The sequence below is a fragment of the Falco cherrug genome, chromosome 13, assembly GCF_023634085.1.
Source record: "Falco cherrug isolate bFalChe1 chromosome 13, bFalChe1.pri, whole genome shotgun sequence".
In the NCBI taxonomy this organism is placed as follows: domain Eukaryota; kingdom Metazoa; phylum Chordata; class Aves; order Falconiformes; family Falconidae; genus Falco; species Falco cherrug.
This window is the reverse complement of record NC_073709.1, coordinates 6343610-6355873: the sequence shown is the minus strand read 5'-3', so window position 1 is coordinate 6355873 and position 12264 is coordinate 6343610. Positions and strand designations below refer to the sequence as shown.

The following is a 12264-nucleotide window of genomic DNA, read 5'->3' as shown; positions in this document are numbered from 1 at the left end:
TGTGTGGTTCTAGCTTCAGAAAGCTCGTGCACGTTGTTATCACTTACAGCTGCGCAGGCCTGAGGGAACAAGACCACTGCTATTCTGGGGGGTTTGGCAGTCCCACACTGGGAGGAGAGTGCCGCAACACTGGAAACACCAGTCAGTCCCTTCCGTGGCACTGCAGCTGGCGCTCCTGCAGGGAGACAAGAAAATTCAGGCTAGCGGGATGTGCAGGTCGCGGGCACTTGTGCCCCGAGGTGGGAGGGGACACGGGTGAGGCATACTGCCCGGAGGAGTACTCGGGCTGTAGGACACGCTGGCTGAAGAAACTTGTAGTTCCATGCAGCGGCCTACTCTCAGGTACTAAACTGTCACGAAATCTCTTAGTTTACACACAAATCTAGATTTTTCCGTTTACTTAAACACTGCCCCTTCATCAACCAATACCCTTAAGTTTTGTATTCAAAATGTTAGGCTCTTGGTCTATTTATCAAAAAAAAGGAACAACCTTTTGAGCGTTCAAAGGAAGATGCTAAAACACGACCCTGCTCAAGAGGCTGTTCTCCACCCTCTCTCTGGTCCCCTGAAAAACAAGCAGTGCAACACTCGGGAACCTGTCTGTGCCGGGCGTTTGTTCTTGTTACTACAGCAAGCCTCCCCTAAGCTGGAAGGGGTAACTGACAGCAAACTTTTCAGGGAAAGCCTTGCCTGTAGAAAAGCACAACACGTCTTTATCTTCTGGCTGAGGTAAGTTTATGTGTGGTAAGGCTGCCTTACGTTGGTGTCCTGTGAAAATAAAATATATAGGACTCACCTTCCGTACAGACTCGTTTAGTTTGGCAGCATCAGTTAATGGAGAAAATAAACTGCATGTAAAATCACATCGTTTATTGAGCCAACCATGTTTTCCAAAGGCAGCCTGCCCTTTTTTGGTCAGTACGTTTCAAATTGCATATTAAATTAATACAGTTTTATTAAAGCATTTGAGAATTAAGTTACTCTTCCTGACCTCAGTGTGGTTTGATTAAGAGTAAAAATTCTTTACTTTCAATATCCCAGCTACGCTCCTGTCTTAATTTCTCTAACAGTTGCTCACTTTAATTTGAGCTGCGGAATTGCAGAGGGCCATCAATCATTTCAGTGGAAGGTTTACAGAACTGCAGAAGGAAAGCGTTATTACCGCTTGTTTTTTGCAAAAAAATTTCACACTGAGGTCAAGTAAGGGGGTACAGTGCATGCAGACTTAATAGTGGTAACCGTCATGCCAACCAGAATTACAGGACATTAATTAATCTTTCCTTAAAACTGTCTACAATGTTAGAAACAAATTCAGTCTGCAGTTAAAGCAATCTTAGGAAGTATTGAAGGAGGCTGTAAACTACTCTAGCCCCGCCGTTTCAACAGTTTGATAATCCCTTTGTTCACTGCTGATGGGAATGCCATCTCCTGGAGGGATTCAGTTTTGCCACTTGATATACCGAGTATCAAAGAACTGCAAATGTTTCCTACTGCTCCGCGCAGCCGACCCACCGATGCTGGTAGCACTTCACTGCAGCTGAATCATTATTACTCTCTGACGTTGCAGGCAAGCAGCACGGAGATGGCTTTCCTCAAATGAAGCTGCTGATTTACATAGTCTGACTTACTCACCACCCCGTTCACTAAAAATCCATAAATAATGCTTAAATTATATACAGTATCATAGAAGTGGGTCTTTATTCTTCCCACAAATAAATTACTTTTTTAAAAAAAAACCCAATTGTTAACAAAGTATAAAAAGTAATGCCCTAACAAAACTACAGTGCTGTTATCATTCCATGTCGTCTTTGGACTGCTGCAGTAAAATATGTATTTCTTCAAAATACCGCTTCTTCCAACACTGTCTTGTGCTGTCTTCGTTGGAGATGGGAACTCCTTTGCACTCTAACTGCAGTTCTGTTTGAGCAGCCATAGCCTTGAAAATCAAGGCAACCGTTGCATAATGTTCTGAAGGAAGAAAACACGACATTTCAGTAAAAGTGGATTTTAGGGGATTACAGTTGTTGTTGCTGATTTTGTATCCGCTTTTGCCTGTGTCCGGGTGAAGGTCTTTTCACAGATCCCACCTGCTGTGGACATCAGGCTGCTCTCCAGAGACCGCAGACTGCGGGAGCTTCCAGTTAGCAGGGCTGCCAACTGTCACGTTTGTCCCTTCTCCCCGCACAGCGCAGCCCCCCTTAGAGGGCCTCAGAAAGACTCACCCTCAGGCCAGCTCCCACACCTCCACTTCAGGACGATTCTTTGGCTTGGGACCTGTGAGAAGATAAGAACACCCCTGAGACAATTCACATCGCAACTGTGCAATGCTAATTCTCTCCTGAAAAACAAGGGGAGGAGTGTTATGTAACAGTAGGCACATGCATGTAAACAATACAAAGGTTGGGATTGGGGTTTTTTAAATAAAGTATTTTCACGAAGCTCTTGGCGTGCTCCATTCCACTGTTTTGTTTTCTCTATGGGAGGCGGTCAGGCCCATTCGTTACTAAACTTAGAACGCTGGTTTTCTTGCAGACCTTGAAATGGGCACTGCTAAGAGTCATGTTTTCACCTCTGAGACGTGTAAGCACGCAGAGTATGCCTGTGATTCTCCGTCAAGCAGCCCAGCCTGCTTGAGTGTACAGGTTCGGCAGTACTGTGCAAAAACGCCTTACAGCCTGCCGCCAGCTCACGGGAGGCGTCACTTCAGCACAAGCGTATGCATTATGTCAGCTGAAGTTTTGCCTAGATCAGGCTCACTGTTCTCACTAGGCCATTAAGTTCCTGTGTTGGACTGTTTCACCTAAACAGTTCCTCATGCAGCTGCAAAGGCCGATGACTAGAACTGACTTCTCTCAGCTTCCATCAGGGGACGTTCAGCTCTGCAGCGTCTGTCTTTCCAGACTGAGCCCTTTCCGATGTCATCAACAAATTTTATTGAGTTGAGTTAAAGTAACAATCTCATTTTCCAAGGCTTTGCTTTTTTAAGAATTGTCCAGGTGTCAGTGATACTTACTGCCTGTCATCTGGATGGATGTAAGATACCAAATCTGAAGCTCAGCGACTGTGAAAATGGTTTTTCAGGTTTCAAAAATGGAGCTGAGCTCTAATTATCTTTCCCTTTTATTTGCAAAAGCGTTAAGCTGGGGAGAGTGTAACATTTGCCCTGAACGGAACGGCGATCACTTCTCCAGTTACAAGAAGAATTGATGTGGATTTGGAAAATAAACTTTAAACCTGCTTTCTCGCTCCTCCTCCTCCTAGTAAAAAAAAAAATGTCCCCTCTCTGCAGGTTGCTGGGTGTAGTCAGTGGCTGCTGTTTTGATTGGGAAAAAAAATCACACAACATAATAGCAGGTTTTTTACTTTGAAACAGAGGAACCCAGTATGCACTAGAGAAGCTGCTCTGTCAGAAACTCAACGCTACTTTTTAGCTCAGAGAAACGGCTAATAGCCCACCACCACCCATTTTTAAAGTGCAAAACAGGAGCATTTTACCAGTTCCGCATATTCACCACTGACACAGCCATCAAACATCTGAAGCTTGCCTCCTTTCTCAGCTTCAATCACAGCAGGACATTTAGAAAACTTCTGCACCAACTAGCAAAAAAAGAACAGCACACGTCAGTTAACTACAAATCCATACTGATAGATAACGCACCGTATCATGAGACAAGGGAGGGTCGCTGAAGAGATTAACTGCAATGTATGTAAGAGTCTTTAAGCACTGATCGGGCTTTTCATTTTATGCAGCGCTCCCCTGAGCTCTGTGCTAGCAGCAGGCTCCAGGGAGGTGACAGAATGAGAACAGAAATGCTGAGAAAGCTAGTGGTAAATGCAAAGACGGGTAAGGACTCCAGCCCCCTGCGAGGGGCGTGGACGGAGCAGCAGCTCTAGGAAGGTGCAGAATTGCTGCCGAGCACCATTACTGTTTCCCATTGGTAGCGCTGGGATTGTAATTTAAAGTTCTCTGGTAGCAGCCCTGGCTCTTTTGAAGGACGCGAACCCAGAATCAGTGATTTTGTATTTTGCACCCTATAGGCAACAGTATCATCGCATCCAATACCAATTAAGCGGTAAGCTGTGGGTAACAACAGTGCCACTGCCCAGCGCTGCAAGCTGCCGAATGAGAAATGCCTACATCCCACAGCCAAGCTTTTTCTAACTAGCACAGGGCAGCGTGATTGAGCTGCACACGAACTACATGAACATGCACCTTCACTTTGTTTAGTTGCCTTTTCTTCCTGTTAAGGGAACAACTTGCAAAAAAAAAGGTCTAAGCCACCCTAATAAACTCTCATTAAAAAGGTAAAAGCCGAATGATCCTACTGCGGCCTTCTAGTGCTCTCTGATTGCTACCACAAGAACTTGAAACTTGTCAGCGAGGCCAGCTGCCTAGCCTTTGTTCCTTGGTAGGAGACCAAAGTGACACATGGCTTCAGCAGCTGTCAGCTTCTGCTTTTTCACCACTGAAATTCCGCGGTGGCTTGAAAGGTGAAGCTATTCAGCAAAACTTTTGAAGAGCAAATGATGGCAATCAGAATTGAACAGTGAAGTTACCAGAAAAGGGTAGCTCATGAAGCCTTCAGTTGCTGGACAATCGCATCTCTCCATTTAATGTACGTAAGGAGCATTATCTGAACTTGACACTATGAGCGTGACACATTCATCACTAACACAACTATTCAGATACAACAGCATTACATTGTTATGTTGCCTAGTGGAAATATCACTTACTTCCTTCGTTGTGAAGATGCTATAAAGTTCATCTGCTGAAGAGTTGAAGATTTCTCTCATAAATATCTTCACTGTTGGAATTTTTACACCAACTATATCCAAGGACTGTGGTAAGACAGAGTCCTGCAAAGCAAAAAATATTTCTGTGAATGCGAATCAGACAACAGTTCTGGAGTGGCAGAATCATTGTTACCCATGCATTCCTAAATACACTGTGTCATAAATATACGCTAATTTTGCAATGTACTTCCACATTTATTTAAAAGTAGTATTCATCAGGATTCACTGAATTAATTAAAAAAAACCACCGAGTGTGTGATTCGCTCCAAAGACACCTAAAATGAACTTTTGACCGGGGGGAGGTGACCTGTGCAAGTGAACTTGAGCTTCACCTTGCTGCACATACAGTCCTTGCAGCAGGAAGCCCTCAGAGGAACGCAAACGCGGCCATCCTCCTCCCGCACCTGGCAGCGCCAGGCCCAGGGTCTGTGACGGGTCACTTGCGTACCACAGGCCCTGATCACGGCAGCAAGGAGGCAGTTCTGCCCCAAAGCCTTTCACTTTTGCAGGTGATCGCAGGAATATGCAATCTTTACCGTAGCAAAATCTGTAGGGACTACATATGGTAAAGTTAAATTCATGTAACGTTTAAAGCCAACATACTTGCATGGCATTCCCACTTGGTTTTTGCTCAGTGGCCACCTCCTGACCAGCAGCAGCTTTTGTTGGCAGAATCATTCCCAAGGTAAATTCTGGAATGAAGAAAAGCACTTTTCAGTATGAAACGGAGCTGAACAAGCACCCTGACATTCAGATATGTAATGAAAATTGCTGGCTAAAACTGCAGAGAGTGGGTAAAACTGGGCAGAATGGGAGCACAGAATGGGGCATGCAACTCTAACCCCGTTTCCCCACTTTAGCCCTGTTTTTTTATCAGCAACAGAGCCTAACAGCAATTTCCCTTAAAAACACAGGCTTTTCAGAGTTACCTGACCCCAAATCGACACTCTCTGCCCACTAAGGAATGGGCCATCTCCGTGATCTGAGCAGCAGAGGAACGGCAAGCTGAGGTTGGGCACTGCTTTGCCAGCCAGCAGCCTGCTGGTCCGACTGTGTCGTTTCTGTGGTCAATTCATGTAACACAACACTGCCTGGGTCGCTACAGAAACTTCTGGACGCTGCCACGTTTGATAGCAACGAAGATTTTGACTGGTAGGACTAACTTACTTCAATAAAAACAGTACAAAACCAAGGACTTGTCAATACGTTACCAATCTACTCAAGAAAGGCGACTGAATAAAATACATACCTAACATACTGGTTTAATTTACCTGTTTTAAGTGCTTTCAGATAATCTCTCAGGGCCTGTCTGACTTTCGTGGTTCCTTCGGTTCTCATAAGGTCCTTCAGAACATCACCTTCCCCTTTCTTTTTGCTAATGTTTATCTAGAAACAGAACAATTACAAAATCTAAGAGGCACCTTAACATGAGGCTTTTGAGTTCTGGCAACAAAGAAAGTATTTTGGCTTTGTTTACTATGTTCAGAGGACAGCTGCAATTTCATTATCTTCTCAGTTTATCCTACCTTCGCTAAAAATAAGCTCTTTTGGGTTCTGACTTAACAAATGCAGTCTTATCTCGACAGTAGCTTAGTCAAGTACATCAAGTATCAACAGAGTTGCCTAGTATCCAGCAGAGTTGAGGAATCTGTGGAAGCCACACTAGCAACTGCTACGCAACTAACGAGGACATTCCTTAAGTTCTTACGGTTTAGGTACAAGGTTTGTTGGGGTTTGGGGTTTTTTAAGACTACAACAAGCAGAGTTCTTCTCAACTACAAGTTAACATATCATCACAAAGAGTAATTAGCAAAGACAATTGTGCACATTCGTAGTAGGTAAATTTGAGAACAGAAATAAGTCATTATTCCAAGTACAAAAACTCAAAAACATTAAATAAGCTATCCAAGTGTAATTATTCCCTTAATCACAGGATAAATCAAAATACAATGCCTATATGTTGATTAACACTTTATTTGAGCCTATACAGCCATATCGGTATTTCACACCTACCTCTGTATCATCTACCTCATTTTCTTCTGACAGGTTAGGAATTTCAACTGATCCCTTATGTTTCTCACCAGACTCTTTCACTGTACCTGTATTAACATAACGAATTCTTAAATGCATTATTAAAAACTATTTCCCACATAGCAAGAGTTTTATGCTTGGATATAATCGTCAAAAAGTGTTACTTGAAGCAAGTTGTCTAGAATCTGAATTGAAAGGAACCAAATAGCAACCGAGTCTCAAAACGTGTCACAGTACTTTCACAGCAAACTATTCTCAGAGCTTTATTTTCCTGTACAGATGTATTGCGATACGCACACAGGTATGTCTTCTCAGCACATTTTGCACGACCGTTCCGCCACTGCTCTCACCTTCAACTGCCAGCTGTTCTGATGTACTCTCTGCTTACAACAACTTTTGTCTGCCAACACAGAGTGTTAATCTAAAAGGGGGTAGGGGAAAAATAACCTCCTCTTCCCCATAACTTGTCTGCCCTTCATGCAGAAGCTCTCTATAATGCTACCTATTCCTTCTTGAATATCTGAAAAGCTTCCAACATACAGCGATGTAACCGTAAAACATACGTATATATATATATCTCTCTAATGGACAAGTATACAACCAAATTTTTTTAAAACCAGGAAACCACATGCAAATTTTTTTAGAATACTCATTCTTACTCTTTATATCCTCACTGTGAACTGCTACTATTCACTGTACACACGGAAGAACAGAAATCACACTCTGCTTTGGCACCCTTCTGGGCACAGGCCCACCATCACTTACCTACACGGCTCTATAAACACATTCGGGATAGGAACCCAGTAGCGTGCTGCTTTGCCTCAGACCTTACAGTGAAAAGACTGAATTTAAGGTTTGACACTTTTTTTTTTTTAATTACACTGAAGATTCTTCCCCCTTGCCCTGCGAAAGCATTTAGTTATTTAAATCAATTTACTATTTAGATCATGTTAGAATCTCTTTAGAAAGCAGCAGCAGAAACATGCACTTCTACCCCAAACCCAGTTATCTCCATACAGTTTTATCAGCTTAGGCGTCAAAACATAGAGAACACAACAGATTTACCAGTCTATCAGCAAAACTCTCAAATGACCTAGTGTTAAGCCTGACTGCAAAAGGGGCATTATCACAAAGCTAGATGTAGTATTTCTTTGGATTCTCTCACCTTCCAAGGAGCTAGCTAGATCCAGCTACTACTGAACATCACCCTCCTTTCACTGTTTTTAATTATTGCCCTGAAAGGCCTGCCATGCTAAAGGGGGACAACCATGCACGGATAGAACCTAACGTGCTGCCGGTCAAGATCACAGTGAAGTACACAAACAAATGCTCGGACGTTTCTTAGCAATAGAGTGTGAATGACTGCCAGTAACACAAGGGTGGAGTACAGTGCAAAGAGCCCTTCCTGGCCAGGATCTAAGTCAGTGGAGCACAGCGCAAGATGCAAAGTCTGTTAATCCAGAGGTAGACAGCCACCTCCACACAGGAAAGGCTAAACTAAAAAGACTCTCCTGGGCTCCTCAGAGCCTCCCAGGAGAACCCACTGGCTCAAGTATGAAGCCATGTGAACTACTTAATTACACCATTAAAACACTTCTGGGCCCAACACACATCGCACGCAGCCGTCTCTATTTGCTCTTTACTGCTTTCTTCTGGCAACAGGATAAGTACAAGCAAAACCACACAAGTTTTGTCTTTGCAGACAGTAGAGCAAATCTTATTTTCATCTACTCTACCCAAAAAGGAAATAATACAAGCAGGTAGGAAGACATTTTTAGGAGCAAAACAGAAACCTGACTTCTATCGATTCAGCTAATTTTATTAACAATTTTCACAACTCTTAAAGACTCACAACTAACGCAGGCCAACAACTAACAAATTTAAATTCATAAAACCAGTAAACAGGTATTTTTCCCCCCCCTCAAAAAATTGCTTGCTCAAGGGATTAATCCAGATGGTATATGCACTGAACAGCAAGGTCCAACCAGTTAACAAACTGAGCTGGTTGTTGAACATTATGTAGGCAGAACACTTTGTATTTTTAGTGTAACTGTAAAGTGAGCAAAACTATCAACATTTTATCAAACTAATTAATTATTTGTTTGAATCTCATGAGACTCCATTAACAGACCTAAGAATAAATTTGTTTGTTTCCTGTCAATCCAGTGTTTTAGGAAATTGATAGTGAAAGCATGTCTCAGAAAGACCTACCTATAAACCCACGGCTGAGAAGTTTTAAAAGGACATGTATGTTTTCATAAAGCTTCCACCACAATGTAGAATAATCCATTGAAATCCTCATTACATTTTCTAACAAATGATAGAACAGCCATTTTTGCTCAATTTTAGTGCCATTAAGTACCCTCAGTTCCCCCTTTTTTGTTGCTCTGTAATCTAAATTGCTAAGGGCAATGTTTTTCCAACACCGCACTTTTCAAACAGGCTGCAAATTTCAGGGTGTATAACATCTTGTCCTTACGTAAACACGTTTTAATCATAGCTTGAGCTCCTAGTTATCCTAGAAGACTTGTAGAAGGAACTAATTACAGCAATTAGTGTTTCAAGCAGTTCAGCCCCAACTCTCATTTCTAATTCAGAGCTCACAGAAAACACACATCATGATGGCTATCAAATTAAGAAAAAAACCCACCATAAAACATCATCCCCTGCCTCTTTTAAATTCCACTGTGTAATAGCAAACTCCTTTAAAACTAAGCTCTCAAAGACATTATCCACTAAACACAACACAGAGCTGAGCAAAGTACCTAATGCGAATTAGTTGTCTGTAGTTAAACACTGAAAAAGCATAAAGACCTAGCAGAGGAAAAAGAATTTAGAAAGCATTTGTACAGAAATACAATACTGCATCTCCCTACTTCTAAGCTTTATACACTGTAATAAAACCAACAAAACCAAACTAGCTAGTGTTTAAAACTTAGATGATTTTAGCTTATCTTAAAAAACAAAGCCAAAACATCAAAAAGCTGATAATTACTTGAACTGCACTGATACAAACCGCACGACAGAGTATTACGTTTGCCTTGCTCTTTGTTAACACTGAGATCACAATTGTAAGTACACCCTTAGTCTGTAACACGCTTGTAACATTTAAAACTTAGTTGGCTATCAGTGCAAACAAAAATAAGTAACAGTACTTCTTTATGTCCCCTGTTATTGTAGAAGCAGACCTCAATTTCAAATTGTTCAAATAGGAGCACTGGTCTCAGCATTGAAAAAATAAATGCTCCAGCCAGCCAAACCAAGACAAACAGTCCCAGAAAGCTACCCTGGAAAGGGCACTGTGAAAAGGAGAAGCACGGAAGGCAGGCAGCCGCTGGAGCAGCAAAACAGCATCATCTGAAACACTGATCCAGGAACTGCAACTCTGTTTTGGGGTACAGGCATTAAGAAGGGGAAATTAAGCACGGCCTTTGGTATTCCCACCTCCTATAGTAACAACTGTGGCCTAAGAAATAAGTACAGTATTTGGGGGAGGAACAGCCTGTCATTTGGCATTACAATATCCAGGTGCAATGTCCCATGCAGGCACTTTTTACCAGCCCTTCCTGCTTCTTACTCCAATGCAAGAGACGGCCCACAATTTGCCATCAAGTTTTAGGCATCTAGTAACTGGAAAGAATTCCTCAGTATTACCCAAAGATACACTATTGGCTTGGTCTGCAAATAAAGAGCTTGCCACGGGACAAGCACAGTGGAGGATGAACCTCCACTGTCCGGGGTTGCAAGCGGGTGCAGCAAAACAAAAATGCATGGGCACAATCCCTGTTACCCCAAATAATCAGGAACTATTTCTAGTTGCCTTATTCCCACTGAGCAGTTTTTTCCTCACGTACTTCATTATTCTCAACATAACTACATTAAATTTTTGGAAACAACTGCACTGTCACACTTCTTAGGCTCTCCCACTTCCCGCTCTCGGCACGCGTTAAGCACACTGTAATCTGCGCACACCGAGGAAACTACAACAATTCGAGCGCACTGTTGTAAGCCATACGTATCTGGTCACAACTGAAGTATTTACTTCTCACAAAGCAAAATGAGTAAAACTGTGCTGACACGCTGGTAAAACAATGCTAAGAAACGTGTGTGGTACAAAAAAATTGGGTGAAGGGGAGGAAAAGACAAGCTAGGGTTTCAAGATTATTTAAAAATAAGCATTTATGACAGTTCAGGCCCACGTGTCTCCTGCAGTCTCCGTACGGTTCTGATTCACTGCAGCTCACTGAGGTGTTCCTGTTTCTCCAGCCCAAGGGAGACAATTTCCCTCTCCACAGTGACCCCTCCTGATCCCGCAGAGCGGATCGGCAGCGCCAGCTCCGCAGGCACCACGCCAAGCCGCAAGGCTGCCCTGCCAGTGCCCATCTCCCCGCGGCACGGCGCCTGGGGCCACGCGTGGGCACCTGCCGGGCCCCCGGCCGCCGCGCTCCCCGCGCCCGGCAAAGCAAGGCGAGCCCGGGGGTCCCTGCCGCCGCCAGCGCCGGCTGAACCAGAGGGGGCACCGCTAGCCCCTCGCATCACCCCCGAGGGGCCGCCAGCCCCTCACAGACGCCCCCGAGGAGTACGGGCGAGGCATCGCCTCAGCGAACGTCCCCGCAGCCCAGCGCAGCCGGGTGCCCCCGTCGTGCCGTTCCCCTCAGGGCCGCCCCCCAGAGCCGCCCGTCCCCTCACCTCACCTCAGGGCCGCCCCTCAGAGCCGCTCGACCCCTCAGGGTCACCATTCCCCTCAGGGCCGCCGTTCCCCTCGGGGCCGCCCCCCGGTACCTTTCCAGCTGAGGCGCAGGTTCCACTCGTAGAAGAAGATGAGCTTCCCTTTGCGGCTGTTGCAGGACGCTTCGCCTTCCACGTGCTTCAGGTCGCTGATCTCGCAGCGCCCGGCCTCGCCCTCCACCACCAGCCCCACCAGCACCTCCTCCAGCTTGCTCTTCGACCAGCTGGTCGCGTCCCGCTCGGTCCTGGCCGGGGAGCGGGGCCGTCAGGCGCGGCACCCCCCCCGCCGCGGGCCCGCCGCCCCCTCCCCTCCCGTCCCCTCCCCTCCCGCCGCCCCTCACCAGTGCCAGTTGTTGACGTTGGTGGCGTCCGCGCGCTCCTCCACGATCCAGCGCGGGTCCCCCTGCCCCCACTTGGCCATGGCGCTGCCGCGGCCCCGCTGCCGCCCGCCGGCCCGGCCAGAAGGTGCCAGAAACTTCCCCGCCCCCGTCCCTCGCTCCCCGCCGGAGGAGGAGGAGGAGGAAGGAGAAGCCGCGCCGCCCTTCCTCCCCTCACAGCCGGGGCGGGGAGGGAGGCGGGGAGCCGCCGCCCGGGCCTCTGGGTGGCCGCGGCCGCGCTGCCGCCGCCCCGGGGAGCGCCCCCGCCTGAGGCGCGGCGGCGAAGCGGGGTGCCCTCGCCCGGAACAACGACCCGGCGTCACTTGTGGAATCG

The 12264-nt window shown here is 45.7% G+C and overlaps 1 protein-coding gene across 1 annotated transcript; it reads right to left on the bottom strand.

Moving 5' to 3' along the window:
* Nucleotides 1-855: 855 nt before the first annotated feature.
* AHSA2P (activator of HSP90 ATPase homolog 2) lies at nucleotides 856-12136 on the bottom strand. Its single transcript, XM_055725705.1, has 9 exons — nucleotides 11895-12136; nucleotides 11608-11798; nucleotides 6808-6893; nucleotides 6066-6180; nucleotides 5398-5486; nucleotides 4735-4857; nucleotides 3496-3597; nucleotides 2223-2274; nucleotides 856-1968 (listed from the first exon to the last, which is right to left on the bottom strand). Exons 1-9 carry the CDS (start codon nucleotides 11972-11974, stop codon nucleotides 1793-1795), a joined length of 1014 nt encoding a protein of 337 aa, XP_055581680.1. The 5' UTR covers nucleotides 11975-12136; the 3' UTR covers nucleotides 856-1792.
* Between the last annotated feature and the right edge of the window lie 128 nt (nucleotides 12137-12264).